The sequence below is a fragment of the Drosophila innubila genome, assembly GCF_004354385.1.
Source record: "Drosophila innubila isolate TH190305 chromosome 2L unlocalized genomic scaffold, UK_Dinn_1.0 4_B_2L, whole genome shotgun sequence".
In the NCBI taxonomy this organism is placed as follows: domain Eukaryota; kingdom Metazoa; phylum Arthropoda; class Insecta; order Diptera; family Drosophilidae; genus Drosophila; species Drosophila innubila.
The window spans coordinates 28,725,473-28,751,292 of NW_022995372.1; the positions used below are offsets into that span (position 1 = coordinate 28,725,473).

Consider the following 25,820-nt stretch of genomic DNA (forward strand, 5'->3'; position numbering starts at 1 on the left):
TTTTGGTAAAATTTTTTATTCTTTAAAAATTCTACTTAAAAATACGCGTCGATTGATACCTCAATCACCCAAATCCCATAACTGGTTCAAAAGATAAATAAAGTTGAAAATTTTAGTGGACTTCTCAAAATGAAATGAAAAGTTAGTCTCTTTGTTTGTCTGTTTGTATCAAAGCGCTAAAAAAGCTAAGATGTAATGATGGGGATTTATTCCTCTTTGAAAATCTAGAAATGTTTGTTTTACGACTTTTTCAATTTCCCGCTAGTTTAGCGGAAAACGATAAATCCCGCCAAAATTGAAACTCCAACAGTTTCCAAGCTATAGAAGCTACAGATATGTTCTATATATCATTGGAAAGGTATGTTTGAGGGCTTTTATGCGTACCCTTATGTTTTTAAGCTTACATTTTGGCGATTTTTGACAAAACGGCTCTAACGATTTCCGTTAAATTTTATAATGTTGTAAAACGTACAATTTCGCGTTTTTTGGTATATAAACATACATTTTGGTTGAGGTGTTTGGAAGATATTACCTGTTAAGTGAATAAATACATTTTTCTATCGGTCGAAAATCACGTTTTAGTACGAAAAACTTTTTGGTTTTATGAGATATCTCAACCAAACTGATACAATATGCATTTAACTTGGTTTTATATATCCTGACCAAAGTTGGTTCAAATCGGACTGCTATATCATATAGCTGTCATAGGACCGATCGGGTCAAAATTAGGTTTTAGTATGAAAAACTTGTTTGTTTAGTGAGATATTTTAACGAAATTGATAGCATTTGCATTTAAATCAGTTTTAAAAATCCTGACCGAAGTTAGTTGTTATCGGACCACTATATCATATAGTCAATTGGTCCAATATTAAGTCTTGGTATGAAAAACTTTTTTGTTTTACGAGATATCTTAACCAAACTAATAGAATATGCATTTAAATTAGACTTATATATTCTGATCGGCTAAAATTTTTAGATTAAACTGAATTTTGTTCGTCACAAAATTGGATATCAGAAATTTTGGGGCTAGAAATTGCTTTCGTCACTAGACTTTTACCTCGTGTAGAGGTTTTTTTTGTGGGTATGCATTTAACTTGGTTTTATATATCCTGACAAAAGTTGGTTAAAATCAGACCACTATGTCATATAGCTGTCACAGAAATGCTCTACAAATTATTTAATATTTATTAATTCATAATATATATAATAACTAACGAGCCGCGTATTGGCGAGCGAAGCGAGCAGGAGGCGGAGCCCTTTAGTAAGTTATAAAATGACAGTCGATCGAATCGTATTTTTTCAATATTCATATTGAGATCATTGACAAAAATTATTAAATATTCACTTATTTTTTAAACACCATATATTCCTAAAAATAACAGTTCAAAGTGCGCTTAACTTGAATGGAAATAAACAAATATTTTTCATAGAAAACTGATTTTCTTAGAACAAAATAAACGTAACTGGGTTGAAATATTTAATTGCTGGGGCAGTTAAGCACATTATTCTTTAAATGTTTATTATCTTAAGCTAGATAAAGCTTAATATTGAGAAAACATTGTATATCTTTCGTTTCCTTATAATTTATTCATTAATAACTTTCGAGCATTGGTTTTACTTGTCGGAAAGAAGTTTGACCCGTATATTTGATCGAGAATAAGTATTTTTATGGGTTGTTCTTATCAAATTGTGGTTCCATTAATTTTTATACTTAATTTTTCGGCGAATATTCAAACATTTCATATTAAACATCTGTACTGATTGAGAATTGAGCATTTCCCTATTGAGTGTAGATTCTGCGGCTTGATTACTTTCCAGTCAAAATTCAGAGTCTGAATGGGCATTTAATTCAAAATCAATTGTAGACCTTTGGCACCCACAACAGCGTCCAGACATTAGGCAGAAAACCATTAAGAAAACACGCACAACACTCTGCTGTAGCTGGAGTTATAGCTTGGGTTGGAGCTGAAATTGAAATTGGGACCTCAGCTGGGAATGGGTTAAGTGAGGGGTAAAGTGCTGGTGATAAATGCCAAAAAGCCTCCAAGCGCAACGTCGATAATGCCGGCGCTGCATTGGACCATCGTCATCAAGGCTGACTTAGGACTGAAGTCTTGACTGTGGTCTTAGGAACCGACATCGGTGCAGAGCTCGGAGCTGTAAGCTTATCAAAATACGCGATGAATGAGCAAGGAATTTTATTCATGAAATATTTTCCACAGCACGCAGTCGGACGTAGAAACAGGTTCAAGTTCTAAAGCACTCAGGTAACATTTTACAGGTGAAATAAAGTTTTTTAGCTTACATTTTGGCGATTTCTGACAAAACGGCTCTAACGATTTCTATTAAATTTAAATATGCTATAATACGTACAATTTCGCGTTTTTTGGTATATGAAACATAAATTTTGGTTGAGGGGTTTGGAAGATATTATCTGTTAAGTGAATAAATACATTTTTCTATCGGTCGAAAATCATATATATTTATCGTTTCCAAGCTAATAGAATATGCATTTAAGTTAGACTTGTATATCCTGACCAAAGTTGGTTCTAATCGAACCACTATATCATATATCTGTCATAGGACCGATCGGGCGAAATCCGAGTATTAGTATGAAAAACTTTTTTTTTCATAGTAAGTACGGGGTCTCCCACAGTAGAGTATGCTCGGCTGTAGCAACGCGAGCAAAGCGAGCAGGGGGTGGAGCCCCCTAGTTTTTCTTTATAATTAAAGAACAACAATTGTTTAAATATGAAATACGTTCAACAACTAAATTTATATATTTTACTATTTGCCTGCATTAATGATAAAGTTACAATGTCAAAAGCAAAAGCAATTGCAAAATTTCTGATATCCACAAAAACCTCTACACGAGGTAAAGTCTAGTGACGAAAGCAATTTCAGCCCCAAAATTTCTGATATCAATTTTGTGACGAACAAAATTCAGTTTAATCTAAAATTTTAAATAAAAATATAAATTAATAAAAAGGCGAAAATTGGCATTCGGCACTGCGCAAAAGTAATTTTATGTACAAAACCCTTTTTGCTCACAGTGCACAATGCCAATTTTCGCCTTTTTTTATTAATTTATATTTATTTAAAATTTTAGATTAAACTGAATTTTGTTCGTCATAAAATTGGATATCAGAAATTTTGGGGCTAGAAATTGCTTTCGTCACTAGACTTTTACCTCGTGTAGAGGTTTTTTCTGTGGGATTTTATATAACATTGAAGCTTTGTTTCTTGTTAGATTTAAAAAACAACTAGAAATTACATTAGTTTTGAATCGCATTCATTGCTAAGCTTGGACGATACAATCCATCATAGTCGAAATAATGACACAAAATATATATTTTTATTTTAAATTTTTATATTATACTGAATTTTGTTTGTCACAACATTTGTTATCAGAAATTTTGGGGCTTGAAATTGCTTTCGTCACTAGACTTATACCTCCTGTAGAGGTTTTTTTGTGGGATATCAGAAATTTTTCAATTGCATTTGACATTGTTAACTTTATCATTAATGCGGGCATTTAGTGAAATATATAAATTTATTTGTTGAATTTCTTTCATATTTAAAAACATTTTTTCTTAAATTATAAAGAAATCTAGGGGGCTCTGCCCCCTGTTCGGTTCGCTCGCGTTGCTACAGTCGAGCATACTCTACTTTCGGAGACCCCGTACTTACTATGAACAAAAAAGATTTTCATACTAAGACTTGGATTTCGCCCGATCGGTCCTATGACATCTATATGACATAGTGGTTCGATTAGAACCAATTTGGGTCAAGTTCTATTTTTAACCAACTATCTGTAGGGATATCTGTGCCCACATATAATATGTACATTTTCTATTGATGATATGTGCATTTGTGAAAATGGATTGTGTGAAAGAGATGCAGAAAGTGCATCTGCAAAGAAGGCTACCTCAATAATGGTATCTCTGGAAATTCCCAGAGCTACATGCCAACAGAAAGAACTCATAACAGAACATCAACGTCGTCACATACGGTTCAACACATTTACCACCGACCCAAAACACAACAGCAACGCTATTGAAAAATACGACACACTTGTACTTGTTTCGATCTTTTGCAGTCTTGAAATAAACCCAAAACGTACTTATTAAAGAATCTCAGAAAAATTTCATTTTAAGATTTTCGTACTCAGTTTGGAAATTATAACTTAGTAAACTTTAGAACTCGAATATCCTTTGTTTAAGTATTAAAACAATTAATAGAATGAAGTTACTGGTGGGAGATTACATGAGTCATAGAGATATAAAACTAACTAAAAGTAACCAATATTCGTAGTCATCGATCAATTTTAAGAATTTTTCACCAAGAAACCAAAGTTCTAAAATCCATTCCTAGTCCCTGCTAGAACTATATAGTGAGAGATACATAAAAATATATAATACAAATTTAACTGAAAATTACAGGTTTTATGCATTTTGTATAGTATCTGGTGTGATAAGCATAACAGAGATCTGATGACATGAAGGAAACGACTCAATATCCCAACCCCATCCAATAGATTTGCTATTGATGGATGTTAAAAAATAAGTCAGGGATGCTATGGACAGAAAATACGGTCCAATTATGGCAAGAAGAAGAAAATACTTGGTAAAATATTATAATCTTCATACGCCAGATGTATCAAAATGATCCGGAAAACTGGTGGATATCCTTCCTATTTAATCTACGGACCTAAATGTATACCCATAAATTGTTGAAACTGATGTAGGAGTCGGTAATCCATTAACATCTATCTTATTTTTTCGCACAGCAGAATTTCGACTTAATACAACAAAGTTGATATTACAATAGATAAGGACAAAACAGGATATGCATTCTTTTTGGATATAAAAACTTAATATATATAGTATTATAATAGTATTAAGACTTATTATAAAAATGTTTTTATGGCAATTTTTTTATAGAGCTAAGTTTTCACATATGCTGTTCTTATTATTTCGCACACGTCTGTATCTTAAGAAGTTTTTATTATATATACTCATTTTATAGGAGTTGTAATTAATGAACTTAATCTCTATTCTGTTTTGGCTGTAAAGATTTCCAGTCAGAGATCGGAGAAGATATGTTTTTGACTCTAAAAACCATAATTGGATTATGTTATATACTCTTATTTATAGCTTTGCTAGAAGATAATTGTGTACAATTCTGATGTATCATAATTCCAAAATCCAAAATAGATAATAATTGTGTACAATTCTGATATATCATAATTCCAAAATCCCAAACGCGTTGGATGTTTAAATTAAAAATGATACTAAGCACGCGTGTTTATCTAAAAAAAAAAAAAAACAACCTGACAAACAAATGAAAAACAAATAAACACTAGTGCAGGCATTTGGAATTAAGTACAAATAGAGACAGATTCTGTTTTCTTTATTATTCCTTATCAACTAAAGTGATTAGTTAACAAAATATGCGTCCATGAGAGAGTTCATGACCGGAACTTTTTTAGGAACTGACTTAAAGTATTTCTTAAAGTTAGTGCTTAGATTGATAAGAATCAAGGCAACCGTAAGTTTGGGAAAATTGAAACAAATATCGGAATGTAACAAATATGCTTCCCTCAATTCCCATTTTGCGGAATTGGATTTACGGAAATGTAATGGAGTTAACGGCGGGAGCTCACGTGAGTCGCAGAGAGAAAATACTGTGCAAAGTGCAAATAAAATTGTCGCTATACTTAATTGAAAAATAAGTCAATACAATTGAGTCGAAAACAAACAGTTGGAAGATACAATTTCGCACGCTTAAATTAATTGCGCATACGCAGCGTTGTACAGCGTCTATAGAACTGGTCCCTTATACAATCGTGTCCATGTCCGTCTGAATGTACATCAAGTTTGACACACAGACTTCTATGGCTGTGAAGCAGATCAATTTTGTTTCCAATTTTTGCCCCCTCATCACGCAAATCGCGTGAATCCACCACACCCACAAATTTTTAGAGAAAAACTTTTTTTTTATTTGATAATTAAAGTTATCTAGTTTAATTATATTCTTATATCGTACTTTTTCGCTAGAGGATTGGGTAATAAAATTGTTAAAAAATGTAAGCACATAAAACGATGTAACGGGTATAATTACGTCGGGATCCAAATATAGTCTTCCATGCTTGTTTTTAAAATTTTTTTATGTTTCCATTTTCTTAAAGCTAATATTAATATTTTATCACTGTAGACGGCAGTCCACGCTACTGTCGAAAGCATCTTAAAGGGTGCGATACACAAGATTAAATTTAAATCAATAGCTTTACAGCTATATATTTTTTAAATCCGTTTGAAATTATGAAATTTATAATCAATTTTAATTTGAAAAAAACAAAATGTTAGTTACGTATTCTTTAATTTTACCTTACTTTATTAATAAAACAAAAGAGGATTAAAATATATTTTAGAGATTATTGAATAACAATTTCTTTTGGAAACATACGGACAAGGAGTTGGTGTTCCTGAAGAAATTAGTATTTCGGTCATATCTGTAGAATAATGCAATCTGTTGAGATAAATTCATGTAATTGCAATAAAATTATAATTTTGTTGTGTAAAAAAAAAAAAAATAAATATAGTATCCTTTGCATTTTTGTTCATTTTTAAAATAAATTTAAATTAAATTAATAATTTGTATGTGAAAGTTGCTTTCAGTACTATGGAAAATTGTTTTACGCTGCTCTTAGTTACTTTGAGATTTGTAAAGCATGTCTGCTTAGTACTATATATTTTTATTACAGGATTAAGTACATGTATGTATGGTGAGTGCGCTCATAATTTTAGTCCCTCAAAAAAAGTATTTGAAAAACTTAATAGACCCTTTATACTTTTTTAGTACAGAGTCTAAAACAATGCACTAAAGATCAGCAGTAAATTACTAGTCATTTATACTCTCGTGAATTTTGTGGCCCCTCTGCGCCTTAGAATTACATTTACAATAACATAGTTGTTAAAGTTACTCTGCTTAACAGAGCTAGTTAATATTTGACAGTTAACAGCACAGTTAACATTTATCGATCGCTTGTCTGAAAAAATTTTAAACGTTGCGTATACGCAAAGTATTGCGCCACAGTGCACAGGGCAATTAACGCTGTGCGTTGACTGGAAAGGAGGGGTTGACGGAGGATTGGGGGTGAGCTATTGAACTGTCAACAGTTTTTTTAACACTCTGCCAGTGGTCAAACCCAACCAACCGCACCTCTCCGTCTTTTTTTACCGCCGTGAGCGATGTTCAACTGTAGTTAAGTTCATTTTGCTGCTGCTCACTCAACGCGATGTATTTTTTTATTCAATTGACGCGCTCTCTTTCGTCTTTCTCTCTTTCTCCCACTCGCTCTTGCGCTCTTTTGCTCTCTGTCTGTTGCGTGTTTGTCTGCTTTATTTTTTTTTTTTATACTTTTTAGTTGGCGCAACAGCTTCGAAGTCAGCGACGCTACCCCGAGTCGAGCAGTCTACGGCCAGCGGACTAACTAAACAGACGCGCTCCCATTCCCGTTCCCATTCTCAATCCAAGTTCCCGGGTCTTTATAAAACGACCCGTAACACTCTATAAGATATTCACACGCGCGCCAGAAGCCGCGAGTGCAACAACAAAAGTGCTAAACGGTTAATAGACAACCAAAGATCAATTCTTAAGATGAGCCATCACTGGGGTTATACCGAAGAGAATGGTAAGCTGCAGATTCCAATTGATTTTTATACCCTCTGTTTTCCCGACAGAATTATAGAAACCGTTTCGTTCAATTAAAGTAGTCGTGTTTATTTTGTGTTGTAGAAGATGTTGAAAATTCTAAAAAAGTTTCCTTGAATTATTTCTGAATGTTGACAGATGTTTTAAGCAAACTCCAAGTTTTATGAAGTCGGCTCACTACAGCTGTATGACAGTTCAAAGAGTATTCCATCTTCGTGATTTCTTGCTTGGCTTAAAGTTTTGTTTACAAACAAGAAATTAAGTCACGCAGTCGCAGCGTGTGAATAAACTCTTAGATTTTGGTGGAAATATTTCTTAAAGTAAAAATAAGACAGGTTCGATTTGTGAGGAGAGCTGCGATCTACGTGCAGTTTGTTGCATACAACACTTGTGTGGTGCATGCTGTAATGTTTGTTGATCAATTGATGCAAGTTTTGAGTCTTGATTGAATATTCATCATGTTATCTAATAGATAACACACTTTCTTATTGATGTACTTGTTTGTTTGAAGAATCAAATACGTCATCGCTATAGGCATTTGTTGCTGCAGGCAGAGGTCTTCTAATGAATTGCAAACGATAAGATATATACGAGAATGCGAGTCAGCGCTTTATTATTGCTGTTGAGAAACGTGTAAAAACAAAAGCTTTTAAGTCAGCCGAGTTATTATCTTCCCACTGAGACAGTTAAGCAGTGAGACAGAGATACAAAGAGAGAGAGTGACTAAATTTTAAGTAATTGCTATATCATTGATTACTCAGCTGCTACACAATTTGTTCCTTATTTTTGGGGTTCATACTGGTTAATACCGACCGATCGTTGCTTCAACTCCCATCTCCCAGTTCGCAGCCAGTTCGCTGTTAATTGAATCAACCCCAAATGACGCTTGGCGCGTTCAATTACATGCATCATCGAATTGCCACTCCACAAACTCGCACACACACACACACACACACACACACACACACACACACACCGGTACACACCCATACACCCAAAGAGTTGTATAGAGACATGAGCACGTTCGTCGGTTTGTCGGGTGCTCATAAATATGCGACAGCCATAATTAAATCGTATAGCTTTAGCTCTGGAGAGGTGAAGAGAGCAGACCTATTCCAGCAATCGCGGCTTAGCACGAGCTGTGTCTCGTGATCTCCACTAGCCACTATTGCGGGTGCTTCCCATTAAGCCAGTCAGAGAGTCAGACGACTCGATCATATAGAAACCAGTTCCGAGTTCTCATTATTGTACACTCTAGCAAAGGTTATTTCGAATATATTAAAATATAAGTAGCATACAAACATTTGCAAAGGGATTTAAATTAAACTTTACTTTAGATTAGGAAAAATGTTATAAAAAGAGCTTAAATTAAGGCTGTGAACCAATAATTTATTTTGGTTTTTAAAAAAGTTGAAAAAACCTGGCAAATAATTGAGAAAATGAAATGTTATTAAAATTTAACCAAAATTCGAATCGAAATTAAGGGGTCCTAAGTTCCTGGAACGGAAATCTTGTTCTTAGGATCGGACCATTGAGTCGAAACTTCTTCAAAATAATGAAATTTTTCAAGATTGATTACAACTCTCGAGCTCACTACTGTTTTATAACCTCTTAGTTAAAAGCTTTACTTATAATCTGCTTATTTTAAAGAGATTTAAAGTGTATTAAATATTCGTTAGTAGTTAACTTTGCCTTCGTTTATGAGTTTATTTAGTTTGTTTACGGTTTTCGTTTTCGTTTTCACCGTCTCTTGTGTCTGTTATTTATGTGGGCTTTTGAAGGCAGTTCATTTACGCTGGTCAAGTGCATGTTCGGTTCTTAAGGACGCATTAAAGACCGGTTCCAAAGTCAACAGTTTGTCATGGCTCAAAGCCTGTCAAATGTTCTGTCTGACTGTCACTGGCCCTGCCCGTCTCCTCCCATACCCTGGAGTTATTTAACGTCACATGATATTCACTTATCGTACAATAAAATTATATACACCCCAAATTGTCATAAAAGAATGTTTGCATCTACCAAATCGACTCGAAATTTTTGGCAATTTGTTTTGATTTGTTAAAATGGAGCTGATTGCGTTGATTGATTTGATTTGTCTGCGATGGAAACTTTCCAATGCGGGTTCGTCACCTCTATCCATTATGCTTAGGGTCTTATCATCAGTACTTCACCCAAGTATACACTTATTTATGGCCCACTCAGTAGCTGAGTGCTTTTTACATTAAGCATAAGTACACCTAAATTGAGTTTTACAATATATACTCGTACTTATATATACTTTTAGAAAAATATGTAGGTATATTAAATGTACAACAAGATTATGTGATCTGTTCTAATCAAATCATTTCTATTCACACACCTATGCCCCTGTCAAACCTGAAGACACGCTTATACTATAATTTTATATTTTAACTCGCGTGTTTATTTTTTATTTCTGAATCAATCAATTTTCATTTAAGACGTGTTGCTGATAAAGCACATTTTGTATTCAATATTATTATTATTTATTTACTACCTATCAATTAGACGTTACCTCTTAATTCCCCTTACCTTTTGCTTATCTACGGAAATTGGCAATTTTTTTGTTTATCATTACGTATTACGCGATGTTCACGCAATTTAATCCTATACTCAAATTTTTAAGTATTTCTAATCAAATGAGTCAAGCGTAATTTTATTTTGATTAAAAATATCTATGAAATATTAAAATTTCATTAACACGATTGTTAATTCTATTTGAGGTTTTCACAGATATCGAATCTATTCTTAACCAGCTTAAAATTCGAGTTCCCAACTATCTTAAGTTTTATCTAAATTGTTTAAATTCTTTTATTAGTGATTCATTTTCTTTGTACACAAATCCCTTTAAATTGATAAAACAAACTGAATCATCATATTTATCATAATATATTATTTTCCTCTGATATCTGTATACCATATTTGAAATGGATATTTTTTCTAACTATAGTCTGATAGCCTTTTACACATTACAAAATAGTATCCATATATTTCAACACGGCCACTTTAGGCAATCCTATAGATAAAACATATTGTTGCACAGCCAAGATAAATATTGAATATATTTATGAGTACTATATTCCCATATTCCTTGCTGTGAATCATTTGATAGCTGATCAAAGTCTTTAGAGGTGTGAGAAAATTCTATTTTGATGATATTAATATATAAATTGTAGATGATGATAAAAATACCCCAATAATTTTTAAGAAAACATGCTTCAAAATGAGAAAAACATTCAAATTTATGTTTTGAAAAACGTTCTCTTCAGATTAGCAATTCAAGCACAAAATAAAATTGTGTTTTCGTACGTGACAAATTGGTTGAATTTACAATATATTTAGGTTTTGCAACAGTTTATTTATTTCATTTGGTGTTTATGGAAATTCAATAATAATATTCCTGGCCTTAGACTAAAATATTCGCATGCAAACAAATAATTACCAATGATAACTGACCAAAAGGGTATGAGAGAGGGTTGTATCTTAATTGTAATAGCCATGGGTCGTTAGATACCCGTATCCGCTGGGAACCAGCTTAAGACATTGTTGGGGCTTCCTAATGTCTGTCGATGGCATTATGTAAGAGGGTTGTAGGCTCGGTTGACTAATGCCAGTTATATCTGTTATTCATATACATAAGCTCGAATATACTATAAAAGTATGAAACATGACTTGACTTACGAAAGAATATCCCGACTTGAGTATTTCATTTTCGTATCAGTTCATTGTACATCTGAAGGCCCAATTAGCATGCACTTCCTTACGCTCGTTCGCAAAAAAAAGGCACGCAACAATCTCATGATGAGACTCATCAGGTTATATAAATTCTTATATAGTAAACTATCTATTAGTTATTATCATGCAAGGCTCGCTTTAAATCGTAAACTCGTAAATGCTAATGGAAAGCTTCAAGATTCGTCGTAACAATTTGTTTGTTCAGTTTGTTTTATAGCTCGAACTTTTTATTTGTAAATCTTAATGGATGACACATGATCTGTTATAATAATTCGGACAATATACCCTCTACTCATTAAAATGCCTTCAAGAACAATTAAAATGTGCAGTTTTAAGACATTGAATTCAGAGAAGATTTTTGCCTCATGAAGATTTTTTATTATGATGTGCATAAAGCTACGAGTAAGACATTACATTTCTTAATACTAATATATTTATTGCACTAATTTGAGACCCTGCAAACAGGGTATTTCCAAGTCAATATATTTGCGTTTAATTAGTTTTGAAATAGAAACGGGATTGAATAAATGAGAAATGTTGCATAAATTCTAATGAAAGTTTTAAGTTAGCTGTGACTTATTTCCTGGTGACTGGAAAAATAAGCAGAAAACAAGTTTTCTCATTTAACAAGCTGTTGTTTGTGCGTCTGTTCAACTGTTTACTATATATATGGTATATAGTATAATGCATTGAGAATACCATATTAAGAATCGGTTTTTTACTTGCAGTAACTGAATTAAAAATCCATTTGAATTTTATCCCAATTTTCGTGACGGATCTGTTGTTAAGCGGTGAGAGTCTTTCTTCTCTAATAAAAGTGCTTAGTGTTGAAATTGTTTATAGAGCATGTGCAGTCGCAATATGTTTAAATATTGCTGACAGTTATATGTATAATACTTATTTAAAGTAAATATTTAATTGTTCAAGTTTCTCCATATATCTTCTGAGTATTTTTTTTAGTATTTAAATTTTATCGTAATTGTTACTTTGCAGTTACTTTGCATAAGCGTTTTGGATTACATAACTTGTATTTTCCAATTATTCTAATACCTCACGTTATATAAGTTTCCCTATTATAAATAAATTTGTAATTCATGGCATTAAACTAAAGTTGAAGAATTTCACAGAAATGTAAAACGGAAAAGAGATTTCAGAACATAATACAGAAGAAATTTACAGCAAGCAGAATGTATCTGTCTTATATAAAGTACTTAATTGTCGGTATTTTAAAATTATTTGCTTCAGCCTGCTGCATTTACTTAACAATTTTTATCTGCTTAACGAACATCGTGGGTTGATCTTTAGAATCCTCAAAAAAATGTCAGCTACAAACTGTGAATAATATTTGACAGCGACTGTAGTCTGAAAAAACAAATAGCGCAGTAAATAAATGTGATAAAAATGAATAAATGAAAAGCAAACAAAGTAGCTGCAAAAAATGACAGCTTCATAAACTTAATAAGCTGGCAAAATATTATTATAAATCATCAGATTTACTGGTTGAAAATTTGAACATACTCGTTTAATTATATAAGGATCGAGCGAATACAGCTTTAGCTACGGTCAAACATGGCGTATTCGTGCTATTTGTATACGTAAGGCAATTGCTTGATTTACCAAAGTATTTATTGACTACGTCAATTTGTTGGTCACATGCGAAAATTACCTGCACAAGTCAATAATTCTTTGGTAAGATTGACAGTCTCTCACTTAATTACATAATTACTAAAAAAGAAAGGAAGAGGGGGGGATAAGAAAGACACAGGCTTTGATAAGGAAAATGCATTGCACATGACTTGCTGCGGTATTTATTTATTTTATCGGCTTCAGTGGGCTCTAAAATCACAGACAATAAATACCCAAAAGACACCTAAAGACCGAAGCTTCGGTTCGAATGATTTATCATGTGTCAGAGACTAAATAGATAGATAGATAAGGTAGGTGCAACCATAACATTCGTAAGATAGTTGTTTGTAGGCCACAATTCGTAACGCCTTTTAACTCCTTAAGCCCACCACATGTGCTGGGTTGCTTCTTTGCGGTTTATCTCATGCGTGCGTCAGTGCGACGATCCAATCACATGACTCTTCTCTTGACTGATTCTGTAGCCCGGCACGTGACGCTATGCCCGCAGTAAATATTTGCTACTATTTGTTCTTGCGGTTGTTGTTGTTTTTGCTACTATTGCTGCAGCCGCACACAACAATAATTTATAAAATCGCAAATGCAGCAAGCAACACAAACAACAACAGCAACAACAACAAAAACAAAATATTGCTTACACAGCCGTTTGACTAGATAAAATGCTTCTATTGTCGGTTTCAAAATTAAAAGTTCTTTATTGAATATTTGCAATGGCATTAAAACACTTTTAAGCTTTTATATTATCATATCCATAGACTTAAGAACAAGTTTAAAAGAGCAAGCGCTATCAGATAGTCGTAATACCACATGACATATAAAACTTACATAACTCGATTTCCTGGCTATAAGATAAACATTATCCGATTTAAATACACAATTTTATCTAAATCGGTTAAAAAAAAGATTACTGCACTGACTTTGCTTCAAAACATAAAGCAGCCAGCGAGATCCCGACCATAGGATACCCGTTACTTATTTTAATATATATAAACGTACTTTAAAAAAAAATTACATGTATTTAACATTAAATCGCCATAACTGCTGTTCTACTTGTCCGATATTGATGTGATTCAGTTGGATAATATATAATACTAATAGATAACGTTAATTACCACAAAAACATTTTACAAAACATTACAAATTTTTTTAATTTGCCAATAATTTATAAAATTTTAAAAGTTATTTTAATTTTATATGTTGTTTTGGTTTTAGTACACCACAAACAAATTAAGCTTGAAAAAAAAATTTTCAAACTTAAATATTTGTTTTCTTTAAAATTGAAGCAAGTTTCGAACAAAAACCTTGGGACTCTTGAAAGCAGTTCGCAAGTCGAACAAAATCTTGTTATTTGGCTCAAAACTTTTTCCATTGAAAATCTAAACAATTAATAAACAAATAATTTTTGATAAGCGACGTGTCACTCCTAAAACTGTGTAAATAATCTTGAGGAGTTGTCGTTTGTTTTAGTAACTTTGCTTTGTTTTATGACAAATCGGTTTTTATTAATAGACCTCAAATGACAGACGACTTGAGAAACAGGAAAGTAATTAGAAGACATGAGTAAACCCAAAGCAGGAAAGTGATTAGTTATTATAGATTCTGGAGAGTATAAGAAGTTTTCCAAGGGATTTGTAGTGCAATCGAATAGCTTTTAGTTAAATTACTGTTTAATAAGAGTTTGTTAACTTTGTATGCTTTTAGGACCCGCTCACTGGGCCAAGGACTATCCGCAGGCATCCGGCCATCGTCAGTCGCCCGTGGATATCACGCCCTCCAGCGCCACGAAGGGCAGCGATCTTAAAGTCGCACCGCTCAAATGGAAGTACGTGCCAGAGGATACAAAGAGTCTGGTCAATCCGGGTAGACTAAATTGATGTCTGGTAGTTGAATGTCAGTGCTTATTCTCTATGGTTATATCAATTACAGGCTATTGCTGGCGCGTGGATGTAAATGGCGCCAATTCTGAGCTGACTGGCGGTCCTTTGGGAAATCAGATCTTTAAGCTGGAACAGTTCCATTGCCACTGGGGATGCACAGACTCCAAAGGTTCGGAGCACACAGTTGACGGCGTCTCCTATGCCGGTGAACTGCATCTGGTGCACTGGAATACCACCAAGTACAAGTCTTTCGGCGAGGCAGCCGCCGCACCCGATGGCCTGGCCGTGTTGGGCGTATTCCTGCAGCCTGGGGATCATCATGCGGAGCTGGATAAGGTGAGCAGCCTGCTTCAGTTTGTGCTGCACAAGGGCGATCGCGTCACACTGCCGCAGGGCTGTGATCCTGGCGAGCTCCTGCCCGATGTGCATACCTACTGGACATATGAGGGTTCCCTGACAACTCCACCCTGCTCGGAGTGTGTCATTTGGATTGTGTTCAAGACACCTATCCAGGTATCTGACGATCAACTCAATGCCATGCGCAATCTCAATGCCTACGATGTCAAGGAGGAGTGTCCCTGCAACGAGTTCAATGGCAAGGTCATCAACAACTTCCGTCCGCCTCTGCCTCTGGGAAAGCGTGAACTTCGCGAAATTGGTGGACACTAAACTACGGACTAGTTGGATATAAAGGATAGTCAAAAGTCATTGGATTTGAGTCGTATGCTTAGAATAATTACAGCGTGCACTGTAGGAATGGATGGGATGAAGTTGCTTTGATTTTATCTTAGTCAGAGCAGCAGCTGAAGATCCAATTGTTAGTCTCGTTTTAGTTCTTATAACTTTATAACAAACACTTGTACCTCTTTAATAAGTATCTGCTTGTATATGTGTAAATTGTATCTTGTATCTGTATATCTACGTTTGTTTGTTAAACAATTGCTAAATGACAATTAGATTAATGTGTGTTACACTTTATGGTATTACAAAACCAAAATATATTACGTTTAGATGTTGCATATTGAAAACAAACAAGTTGTCGACTCTCTGAATTAATTGCGGGACAGACTGGATTACATAAGTCTTACGTGATCGATATGAGTCAAGCTGTCTGTTTTCCACACCAACTTCTATTTTTAACGCGGTTCTCAAGTTCTATATCATTAGTTTATATAAAGCACATTACATTGCGCATTTCAAAACTTATTGAATCGCTGGGATAATTTTAAAAGAAGACGAAATCAGTTATCAAAGATACAACCTATGTATTTTCTTCAAATATTTCGACTTAATTTTTTAAAAGCTTTTTCAATACATTATTAAAATCATTATAACGGATTATTTTTATAATTGGGTATAAATTCATTTTATCAATAATAATGTGTGTCCTAATTTGGAAAGTCTTCCTGGACTTATTCAAATGATTTTTATAGTATTTGGAAATTTTCTTTATTGTAATATGTTTTTGTAAAGTGTGTTTACAGAGAAGTTTTATTTTAAGCTGAGCCTATCGGCGTAAGTGATTCACTGCCGAGCAAAATACTATACACATAGTATAATTTGATATTCTTTATTTGTTAATTTTTAAAGCATATTCTATACCTGCATGAAAAGAATGCAAGTTACCAGATCAAAAAAGAAATTGTTTGAGGCGAGGAGAGTTGACATATAAAGCTAGCTCTTTCGAAGCAATCGGTCTTCTTCATAACGAAACCATCCTGATAATCATTTACTAATAACACACAATTACGGTTTTTCTCCACATTGTTAACGGAGCTTTGAACATCTTCATTAAACCATTTCGCATATGCATATTTTGATCCCGTTGCAATCGAAAAATATTCATTCTGCCCAAGATTGCTCAGGTCCAACCAATACTTTTTACTTTTATCGAGACTCAAACCTATTAATTTCCGTTCACTATCCGTAGTCAAATTTATTAGATTGCCACTCCGATTACGACATTCCTGAGCAGCTTGGAACCAATTGTAATTGTGTTTTTTACTTTCGATGTAATAAAACTTTCGGCCGATCAGCTTAAAAGGAAGCACTTTATCATGCAAGCTTTTCGGCACAGTATTAACTTGTTTGTACTCTACCCTAGTGCTATAATCAGTGCCTGTGGAGGAATTAATAAATTTAAATATAGTTTAGATTTTGTACTGATATAAAATATTTCTTACTTTCGACCAGTGCCAATTGCATTAGAACTTGAATCAACAGAAAAGCACCAACTATATAACGAAACATTTTTTCTCCTGTTCAATTTAAGTAGTGATCGATTCAAGCTTTACAAATCAAATGCTATTAGTTGTACACAGAGAGCTAGCTATATATTAGCATACATATTGGATTGGATTTCACAAATTGTATGACACATATGCTATATATGTAAACCAGTGCAAAAACCTCAAGTGAATGTTATTAATAAACAAATATCGACAATTATACAAAACTAACCATGGTGGAAATTAAATCACACTTATTCATAATTTCTTTCATATTCATACGGAAACTAAAATCCTCGATCACGCTACCTTTTGGTAAACTCCAGCAGATTCATTGGCTTAGATGTCCATTGCTGGAAGTAGTCAGATTTTAATTTTTGCCAGGTCAACTGATAATTTTCAGCCATGGATTTGCACTTTGCATAAGTCAATCTGTCGAGAGCCGGCAATTGCAGCTGTAGCTTTTCACGTAACTCTTTGCTGCAGTGTAGCAAGTGAAGAAAGTTTTCCAGAAACTTATATTTACTTATTGCACATGCGGCCTGTGGAGTATGCAGTTTTTTCTTGCACGCTGCAGGCATTCATCAAGTGATTGGCTGAACTTGTTCAGCAGCTGCGAACACCAGTCTGCACAACTGCAGCGATTAGTGTGCGCAGAGTGCCATCGGTGTTTGTAGCATATCATCCAGAGACATATCATTCCGGTTTATCAATTTGGCGCCGGTATAAACTGCATTGCTGGAAATTAATGGTAAGCCAGCTTCAGATGCATCTTCATGCTCGTCTTGACACAGTCGCTGTCTCTTTGGCAGCGATTCGTCTGCTTCTTCCTGAATGCACGCATCTCCGCAAGGTGTTTGCGTGCTAAGGAAGTGAAAGTCCAAGTGCTTATTAAGCACAAAACAACCCGATTCGGGATCCCAACTAAAGATGGCATCCTCTTTATCTTGTTGGTTCCTTGTGGCTGCCTCTAACAACTCATGATATAAATATCGAAGAAAACCTCGTCGCGCCAGCACCTCAGCATGGGAATCATTCAAAACGAATCCATTTTTACATAGTCTACTACGACCAATGCACTTGGTTCTAAATACATATATTTAAAAACCATTAGTCTTATAATGTGTACATATGCAGAAATAAACATTATTCTTATTAAAATAATACTCACCCTGTAGCAAGGGATACCACCTTACTAGTTTGTGATCGTCTATCGTATTGTACTATACCGGCTAATACTGTCCATTGACTGTTTGTTGGTTTCCCTGTTTTTGGTAAGTCGCGGAACTTGTTGTAACATAGTTCTGCAATCTGTTGTACTGTCAGTATTACCATGTTTATAGACCAGCTTAACCTGATTTAACTAAAATCGGGTTTTCGTACAATATATCTGTGAAGTGCCTTTAGTTGCGAAATGATTTTCTCTTTAATTAAATGTTTGAAACATCGATGTTCTTAATGTCTATTAGTAGTTGTACATATTTGACAAACAGCTGTTATTGTGGTACATTTTAAAGCGATTAATGTTAGCAATAAAGCGAATTACAGCAGTGTTTAAAAAGGTGGTTTGAAGTAACTTGCTTTCATTTAAAGCAACTTAAGGAACTGTATAAACATGTTTGAGAGCACATTAAAAATCAGTGTTGCCAACTTTTTTTGAGGAAAAAATAGCTATTTCTGTTTAGAAAGTATCCGAAAAATAGCTGAAAATAAGCTATCCAATTGGTTTTAGTACCGACCGAAGCTAGAAGGCGCCAGTGCTGCCATAACTCTGTGAGAAAAACAGGATAGACGGACTCCGAAAAAAGAACAAAAATAGGACAAATATTTTAAAAAGAGACAGAAAAACAGGACAAATCTCAAAGCTTAAAGTTTTTTATAGTTTTGTCAATTTTCAACTGTTAAAAATTATAAAATTAGAAGAGAGGTATATAAATAATCTATATTAATAAAATAAACAAACAGTAAACACCCAATGCAAAGAAAATATATGATTTAAGTGTTTTTCAATACTTGTAGTCATCTTAAAACCAGCTAAAAAAAAAAAAAAAAAAAAACACGGAGATTTGTAGTAGTCGTTACTGCAATCGTTTTTTTTTTATTTGATTCCTTTACACGTGAATCGAGTCAACCTTAACATGGATGCCACTCACTTATTTTTTTTGTAGTATTAAATAAATATTTAAAAAAATATATATTTAATATATTATTTTATATATAAATATATTAAAATTAAAAAAGAACAGGATTCCGGATAGGGGATGTCTCAGAAAAGTTTAGGCAAATTCATTTTGAAAAGGGACAAAAAAAGGATGATAGGGCAGCACTGGACGGCACAGCTGATTTACAAATGCAGCGCTGCCAACTTGTTTTAATAGTTATGTCGTAACTAAAAACGAACTGGAGAATCATCGATGTCTCGGCAAACCGATGATTTAATTTTTTAAACCAAAAACATCAAAACATTAAACATCGATATTTTTTTATTGGCGTCATTTCAATTACACATAAAAATATGTATATAAATATTATATGACAATAAAATTAATGGATTTTCATTAATGTCTGTCCTTGACTTCCACAATCTCTGAACACCACCACCAAACTATAGCTTTTCTAAACTTCTTCAGCAATGAATTGACGCTTTTAAAATCAAATAACGCCTTATAAAATGCACGCTTGCAAAATAAAAAAATCATCGATGTCGATGTTTTAAAAATCATCGATGATTTCAAAAATCCGAAATTATAGATGAATCGATATTTTAGTCGACTTTTTTTCCAGCTCACGGACTTAAACCCATTTTTGATTATAACTTATTCCCAATATGTATCAAAATATTAAACTTCTACTTATAAGACCTTATTCAATTTAAATCGGTCCAAAAATGTAACAAAGAAGGACAGTTTCGAGTAGAAATTTCCGCAAGCGGAAAGCTATTTATGGAATAGTTGTCAAATTGTTCTCTATACGGCACCAAAAATTTTGTATGGAGTTTAGACCTATAACACCGCTTCTCGGCTACTCGATACGGGACTTTAAGCCCAAAATATTAAACTTTTAGTCATAAGACTTAATTTAAGATTAGTCTATATATAGAAAACGGCTATAAATCGGGCGCGTCAAAATTAGGTACTTAACCAGATTCGCTTACAAAAGCAGTGTTGGTAAACGGACAAAGTAGTGACAAATTGCACAATACAACCATGCAAAGTTTAATTTTGTATGAAAATTTCAAAGATTTTTTAAAAATAAACCAAGTGAGTCCCCAATCTAATTTTTATTTTATGGTTTTTTTTTTTTTTTTTTTTGAGATAAGAACCGTATTATAGATAATTACCAATAATTAAATTTAAACTAGTCCCGAAATTTAACAAAAGATATTGTACAAATTTTCAAAGTTCTAACACCTTAAAGAAATATTCAAAGAGAGAAAAAAAAAATTAAATATGACCTAGATCAATTTTTAATCTTGCCAGACGTTAAAATGAACTGTAATTTTTTTCTGACAAGTGGCAACGTCGCGACGCGTCGCAATAGAAACAATTCACTGCAGAAATTAAATATATTCGTAATTTATCCATTTAAATATGCCGAAGGTAGTTTCGCGCAGTATTGTTTGTTCTGACACAAAAGATCAAGAGGAATACAATGAGGAGAAGCCGTTAAATATATATTACTGCCTGTGTGGCAAAATGTCACTGATTTTGGGTGTGTAGTAAGTACCATAAAAATGTAAATATATATTAATAAAATCATTTCTCCGTTAGATTGCACATTAGATCAGTTGCCGCTACGCGAATTGGACAATGCGCGAGTTATCGACGCCAACGACCATGCCAACAAATTGACCTTTAACCCAGCCCCAAACATGATATATATTTCCCGTAAGGGCAAGGGTATTGAGAGGCAGTATCGTTATAAGGTATGGGGGTCTTTGAAGTACTGATGAATCTTTGACTATCTTTGTCAATTACAGTGTCGTAGCTGCAGTCTACCATTATACTATCGGCACAGTAGCGACTCCCAAGTTACCTTCATAATGAACAACGCGCTGGTGCGGAACAAGGGCGAGCAACCTTTGGCCCAGCTCCTGGCAGTGGGGACAAAAAGTAATATAAATACTCGAAGTGTTCCGAGTATTGCCACAAGCGGGCCGCCAATCACTGCTACTGCAAGTGTAGATGATTCGGGTATAGTTGACGCCAGTGGTAAAAAGGTAATGGTCACGCGTCATACAAAAAATATGGGCAAGTTTAGCTCTGTTACAGTATCCACTATCGACGAAGAAGAGGATGAAATTGAGGCGGTAAGGTCAAGTTTATCAGGATAGTGGACATCCAGTAATTTGTTTTATTTCAGCGCGAGATTGCGGACAGTTACGCTAACAACGCGAGGATAATTGAGAAGCAACTTCAACGCAAAGGCGGCAAACTGGTTGATCTTGGTGTGAAGCCAAAATCTGAGGAAGTACAACCACCTCAAAAAAAACAACGGGGCACTCTGCTGGAGAGATAACTTCTTATCACGTAACACCCCTTATTATGTCAAATAAACATACACCTTCTAAAATTTAGAATCTAAATAGATAGTCTACATTTTATCCATTAACTTTTCAAAGTAGTTCCGGCTGGGTCGAGCAACTTGACCGAAGGGTTTTTTACGAGCTTAAAAATACTTTATTTAATATTGGTTTCGCAGGTCTTACGAGTATACGCCTACAATTTCAGTGTTTTTTGAGTAAAATGAATTATCACAATCTGTTAAGTATTTTACTTATACTTTTCTTAAAAATGAATGTATTCCCTTTTATAACTGTACATATTATAAACAATTATTAAAGAAACTAGGGACTCTAAAAACATTATTCCTTGTAAGAAGCGTAATATCTTGCAACAACCAAATATCTGGGCTGATTGAAATTGTCTGGGCTGATGAGTCTGAATTTAACCGTTTTTAGTCGGAGTAAGCAATACTGCTGACGAACACCCAAAAAAAGGTCCAAAGACATTATTTAATGGACATAATGGCGGAAATTTAACATATTCAAGACTCGCTTGCTCGGTACAGTTTTGTGCATTACAAGTGAATGACAAAATGCACTACAGATTTTATAGACATTTTGTATAATTCAAAATCATGCATTAAAACCTTTGTAATATTGAAATGTGTTAATACAGATAGTTATGAAATTGAATGACCTTTCCAAAAAGTATGCATAACAAGCTTTATTTTAGTGAACTTGATCAAATCTGCGGCCAAAATGATAAAGATTTAAAAATCATCTTAAGCTATGGTCTGTGTCACCTAAAATCTCCTAAAGTTGATTTTTGCTTGGTTTTCGGCTGGTTTCGATTTCTGTGGCACTTCTGATACACTCTATTTTGGAAGTCAATTTTTAAGAAAAGAAATGAAATTGTAGAAAAACTTTATTCAATCAAAGATTAAGTCGGTATGTTTTTACTACATGTGTAAATTATTTAAACAAGTACTTTACTGAAAATCTCTCTGGAAGAAAATGTAACAAGATGTGAGCTTTTGATCAATTTTAAGCTTTTGACTGCGGTGGAATTCCCCATTTATAAAAACAATAGGGGGCTCCGCCCTCTGCTCGCATCGCTCACCAACCCGCGCCTCGCGGTATTCAATCGTGAAAAAAGTACCACTTCTAATATTTTCCTTGAGTAAACTTCCTTAACGCAATAATAAGTTAATCTACTATTTCAATAATAATAATTAAGCTTGTTAATTCGCACACTCAATTTGTATCTTAAAAATATTCTGTAACCCGGGCACCACGCAAATTTGTTGATTCTAAAATCCGATCACACTAACGTGTTTGTATGTAAGAAAAGAATTCCACAAAAAAAACCTCTACACGAGGTAAAAGTCTAGTGACGAAATCAATTTCTAGCCCCATAATTTCTGATATCCAATTTTGTGACGAGCAATATTCAGTTTAACATACAAACTTGTAATAAAAATATAAATTAATTTAAAAAAAATTGAAATTTGGCATTGTACATAACAATTTTTTTTTTATTTATTTATATTTTTATTTGAAATTTTCATATTTAACTTTATTTTGTTCGTCACAAAACTCGTCACTAGACTTTGACCTCGTGTAGAGGTTTTTTTTGTATGATATCAGAAATTTTTGAAATTGCTTTTGCTTTGGACATTGTAACTTTATCATTAATGCAGGTAGATAGAAAAATATGTAAATTTATTTGTTGAATTTCAGCACTGGTTATTTGTGTCAGCTACAATCTCAAGCTCTGGCTGCTACGCCTGCCTTGTTGTTGCTGTGCTCTCTTAATACGTATTATAATATATAAATTCAGTAAATAGGCTATGTCTTCTGAACCTCTTTTCCAAAAGTTATGTTCCATATACAAAAAAAGTGTGAAATTTTACGTTCTAAAACATACCCAGATTTTATAAAAATCGTTAGAGCCCTTTTTGTCGGAAACCGCCAAAATGTAAGCTAAAAAACCTTATTTTACCTGTAAAATGTTTCCTGAGTACTTTAGATAAAAACTTTAAAAGTACGCCTAAAACTACCTTTCCAACGATATGTAGGACATATCTGTAGCTTTTATTGTTTGGAAACTGTTTAAGTTTCAATTTTAGAGGGAAATAGCGGTTTTCCGCTAAACTAAGTTTTTTTTTTAAAGTCGTAAAACAATCATTTCTAGATTTTCGAAAAGGAATAAATCCCCATCATTACATCTAAGCTTTTTTTATCGCTTTGATACAAACAGACAAACAGATGAACTGACTTTTCAAATTTAAAATTTAATTATCTTTTGAACTAGTTGTCGAATTCGGGTGATCGAGGTAACAATCAACGCGTATTTTTAATTAGAATTTTTAAAAAATAAAAAAATTTACCAAAAGGCCCCAACATCCCCATTAGCTGCAATCATTGAAATTTATCCCCTCCCACTTACACCCTCGTATCTCATGGCCCAGGTAGAAGTTAGCAACAGTTTTAGTATGCCATTTTGTAAGTAGGGACTAAACCTTTCGATTGGTATGTAACTCGATCTGATCGAACAGTCATAGCCAATTTTCCAAATTAGCTGCAAATATTGCTAGTCGTCTTTCGCACCCTTCGTGCTGCTTTCGTCACTAGCGCGAACTGCCGTCCGCAGTGATAACTTCTCATTTTCAACATTTATGTGGATCTATTATCTCTCCTACTCAGCATGGGCTTATGAGATGTAGATCGACAACCACTAACCATCTTGAGTTTACTTCTCTTGTTGTTAAAGGGTTAAAAAAAAAGATGCAAACTGACGTTATTTATACGGATTTTAGTAAAGCTTTCGATTCTGTAAATCACACACTACTAATTCATAAGTTTGATCTTCTCGGCTTTCCGAATAATTGTATTCCTTGGATATCCAATTATTTAAGTAACAGAACGCAAAGAGTTAGTTTCAAAACTTCATTTTCAAAATCCATCAAAGCTACGTCTGGAGTACCGCATGGTAGTCATCTTGGCCCACTTCTATTTGCGTTATTGATAAACGATCTTACAACTGTTCTATCTCACTTACGTGCACTCATGTATGCGGATGACGTCAAGCTTTGTTTAACCTATAGTAAACCTTTCTCTGATAGGTTTTTGCAAGCGGACTTTAACGCACTGTTTCTTTGGTGTCAAGCTAATTTGATAAATTTAAATAGCTCAAAACGTTAAGTAATGACTTTCTACAGATTTTTTCGACATATTTGACTTAATGGCATTATCTTGGAATGCTTGCGAAAATGACTTTAAAAGCTCAGTAAATGATTTGGGTATAATTCAAGATCATAAGCTGAAGTTCGATAAACATATTGCTGTTGCAGTCAATAAAGCAATGGGAGTTCTTGGGTTTATTAAGCGATGGTCCAAGGAATTTGATGAGCCTTATACGAGGGTACCCCTAAAAGTTTCCGGAATCGACCACCAGGGGGCATTTGCAAGCGACGTCATTATTATTTTCGTAAAGTTTGACATCTTTTAAGGTAAACACCATTAACAGATCAGAAATTCGTCAAGTAGTTTCGTTTTTACAGCGTTTTAAAAAAATCAATTTTGAGAAAAAATGGAAATTTCTCGTGAAAACTTTCATGCGATGATTTTTTACGATTTTAAATGTGGCCTTACTCAAAAGCAGTGCATCGATCGGCTTCATTCTGCTTTTGGTGATGAAGCACCATCCAAAACCACCGTATACGATTGGTTTTCAGAATTCAAGCGTGGACGTGTTAGCCTTAGTAACGAATTTCGTGAAGGTCGTCCATCAACTGCTGTTGTTCCACCAAACATCGAAGCTGTGAGAGAAATGATTGAGGCAGATCGGCATGTGACATACCGTGAGGTAGAGGCAACAATGGGCATTGGCAAAAGTTAAATACAAACGATCTTACATGAACATTTAGGCGTGAAGAAGATTTGCAGTCGTTGGATCCCGCAAAATTTGACCATCCATGTTTCTGACATACCGACTTCGGAGTGGAAAAGTGTATCGATCTTGAAGGCGAATATTTTGAAAAACAATAAAGTGATTTTTTCGATTAAATTTGTGTTTTTTCTATGATTTTCCGGAAACTT

General features: G+C 34.0%; 4 protein-coding genes across 5 annotated transcripts; 2 read left to right on the forward strand and 2 right to left on the reverse strand.

The window, feature by feature from the left end:
* Nucleotides 1-7,475: 7,475 nt before the first annotated feature.
* On the forward strand, nt 7,476-16,022 carry LOC117779658 (carbonic anhydrase). Its single transcript, XM_034615924.1, has 3 exons — nt 7,476-7,696; nt 14,812-14,970; nt 15,037-16,022. Exons 1-3 carry the CDS (start codon nt 7,663-7,665, stop codon nt 15,654-15,656), a joined length of 813 nt encoding a protein of 270 aa, XP_034471815.1. The 5' UTR covers nt 7,476-7,662; the 3' UTR covers nt 15,657-16,022.
* A 398-nt stretch (nt 16,023-16,420) lies between these two features.
* LOC117779659 (C-type lectin 37Db-like) lies at nt 16,421-17,776 on the reverse strand. Its single transcript, XM_034615925.1, has 2 exons — nt 17,171-17,776; nt 16,421-17,106 (listed from the first exon to the last, which is right to left on the reverse strand). The coding sequence occupies exons 1-2, from the start codon at nt 17,235-17,237 to the stop codon at nt 16,610-16,612; spliced, it is 564 nt and encodes a 187-aa protein (XP_034471816.1). The 5' UTR covers nt 17,238-17,776; the 3' UTR covers nt 16,421-16,609.
* Nucleotides 17,777-17,859: 83 nt separating this feature from the next.
* On the reverse strand, nt 17,860-18,951 carry LOC117781300 (tRNA-specific adenosine deaminase 1). Its single transcript, XM_034618051.1, has 2 exons — nt 18,387-18,951; nt 17,860-18,301 (listed from the first exon to the last, which is right to left on the reverse strand). Exons 1-2 carry the CDS (start codon nt 18,548-18,550, stop codon nt 17,860-17,862), a joined length of 606 nt encoding a protein of 201 aa, XP_034473942.1. The 5' UTR covers nt 18,551-18,951.
* Nucleotides 18,952-20,805: 1,854 nt separating this feature from the next.
* Nucleotides 20,806-21,818, forward strand: LOC117779483 (UPF0428 protein CG16865). 2 transcript variants are annotated; one of them, XM_034615691.1, is made up of 4 exons: nt 20,806-20,926; nt 20,986-21,140; nt 21,195-21,524; nt 21,578-21,818. In XM_034615691.1, the coding sequence occupies exons 1-4, from the start codon at nt 20,806-20,808 to the stop codon at nt 21,731-21,733; spliced, it is 762 nt and encodes a 253-aa protein (XP_034471582.1). In that variant the 3' UTR covers nt 21,734-21,818. The 2 variants fall into 2 exon arrangements, with proteins under 2 accessions (XP_034471582.1, XP_034471583.1); XM_034615692.1 differs by having other exon boundaries at nt 20,823-20,933.
* Nucleotides 21,819-25,820: the final 4,002 nt, after the last annotated feature.

Bases quoted from the DNA above. Each gene is read 5' to 3' on its own strand.
- LOC117779659 (XM_034615925.1), bottom strand. From the start codon at position 17,237: ATGTTTCGTTATATAGTTGGTGCTTTTCTGTTGATTCAAGTTCTAATG. The intron at 17,107-17,170 runs GTAAGAAATATT...ATTCCTCCACAG, and splicing joins GCAATTGGCACTGGTCGAAA to GCACTGATTATAGCACTAGG.
- LOC117779483 (XM_034615691.1), top strand. From the start codon at position 20,806: ATGCCGAAGGTAGTTTCGCGCAGTATTGTTTGTTCTGACACAAAAGAT. The intron at 20,927-20,985 runs GTGTGTAGTAAG...TTTCTCCGTTAG, and splicing joins CAAAATGTCACTGATTTTGG to ATTGCACATTAGATCAGTTG. The intron at 21,525-21,577 runs GTAAGGTCAAGT...GTTTTATTTCAG, and splicing joins AAGAGGATGAAATTGAGGCG to CGCGAGATTGCGGACAGTTA.
- LOC117779658 (XM_034615924.1), top strand. From the start codon at position 7,663: ATGAGCCATCACTGGGGTTATACCGAAGAGAATG. The intron at 7,697-14,811 runs GTAAGCTGCAGA...GTATGCTTTTAG, and splicing joins GGGTTATACCGAAGAGAATG to GACCCGCTCACTGGGCCAAG. The intron at 14,971-15,036 runs GTAGACTAAATT...TATCAATTACAG, and splicing joins AAAGAGTCTGGTCAATCCGG to GCTATTGCTGGCGCGTGGAT.
- LOC117781300 (XM_034618051.1), bottom strand. From the start codon at position 18,550: ATGGTAATACTGACAGTACAACAGATTGCAGAACTATGTTACAACAAG. The intron at 18,302-18,386 runs GTGAGTATTATT...ATATGTATTTAG, and splicing joins GTGGTATCCCTTGCTACAGG to AACCAAGTGCATTGGTCGTA.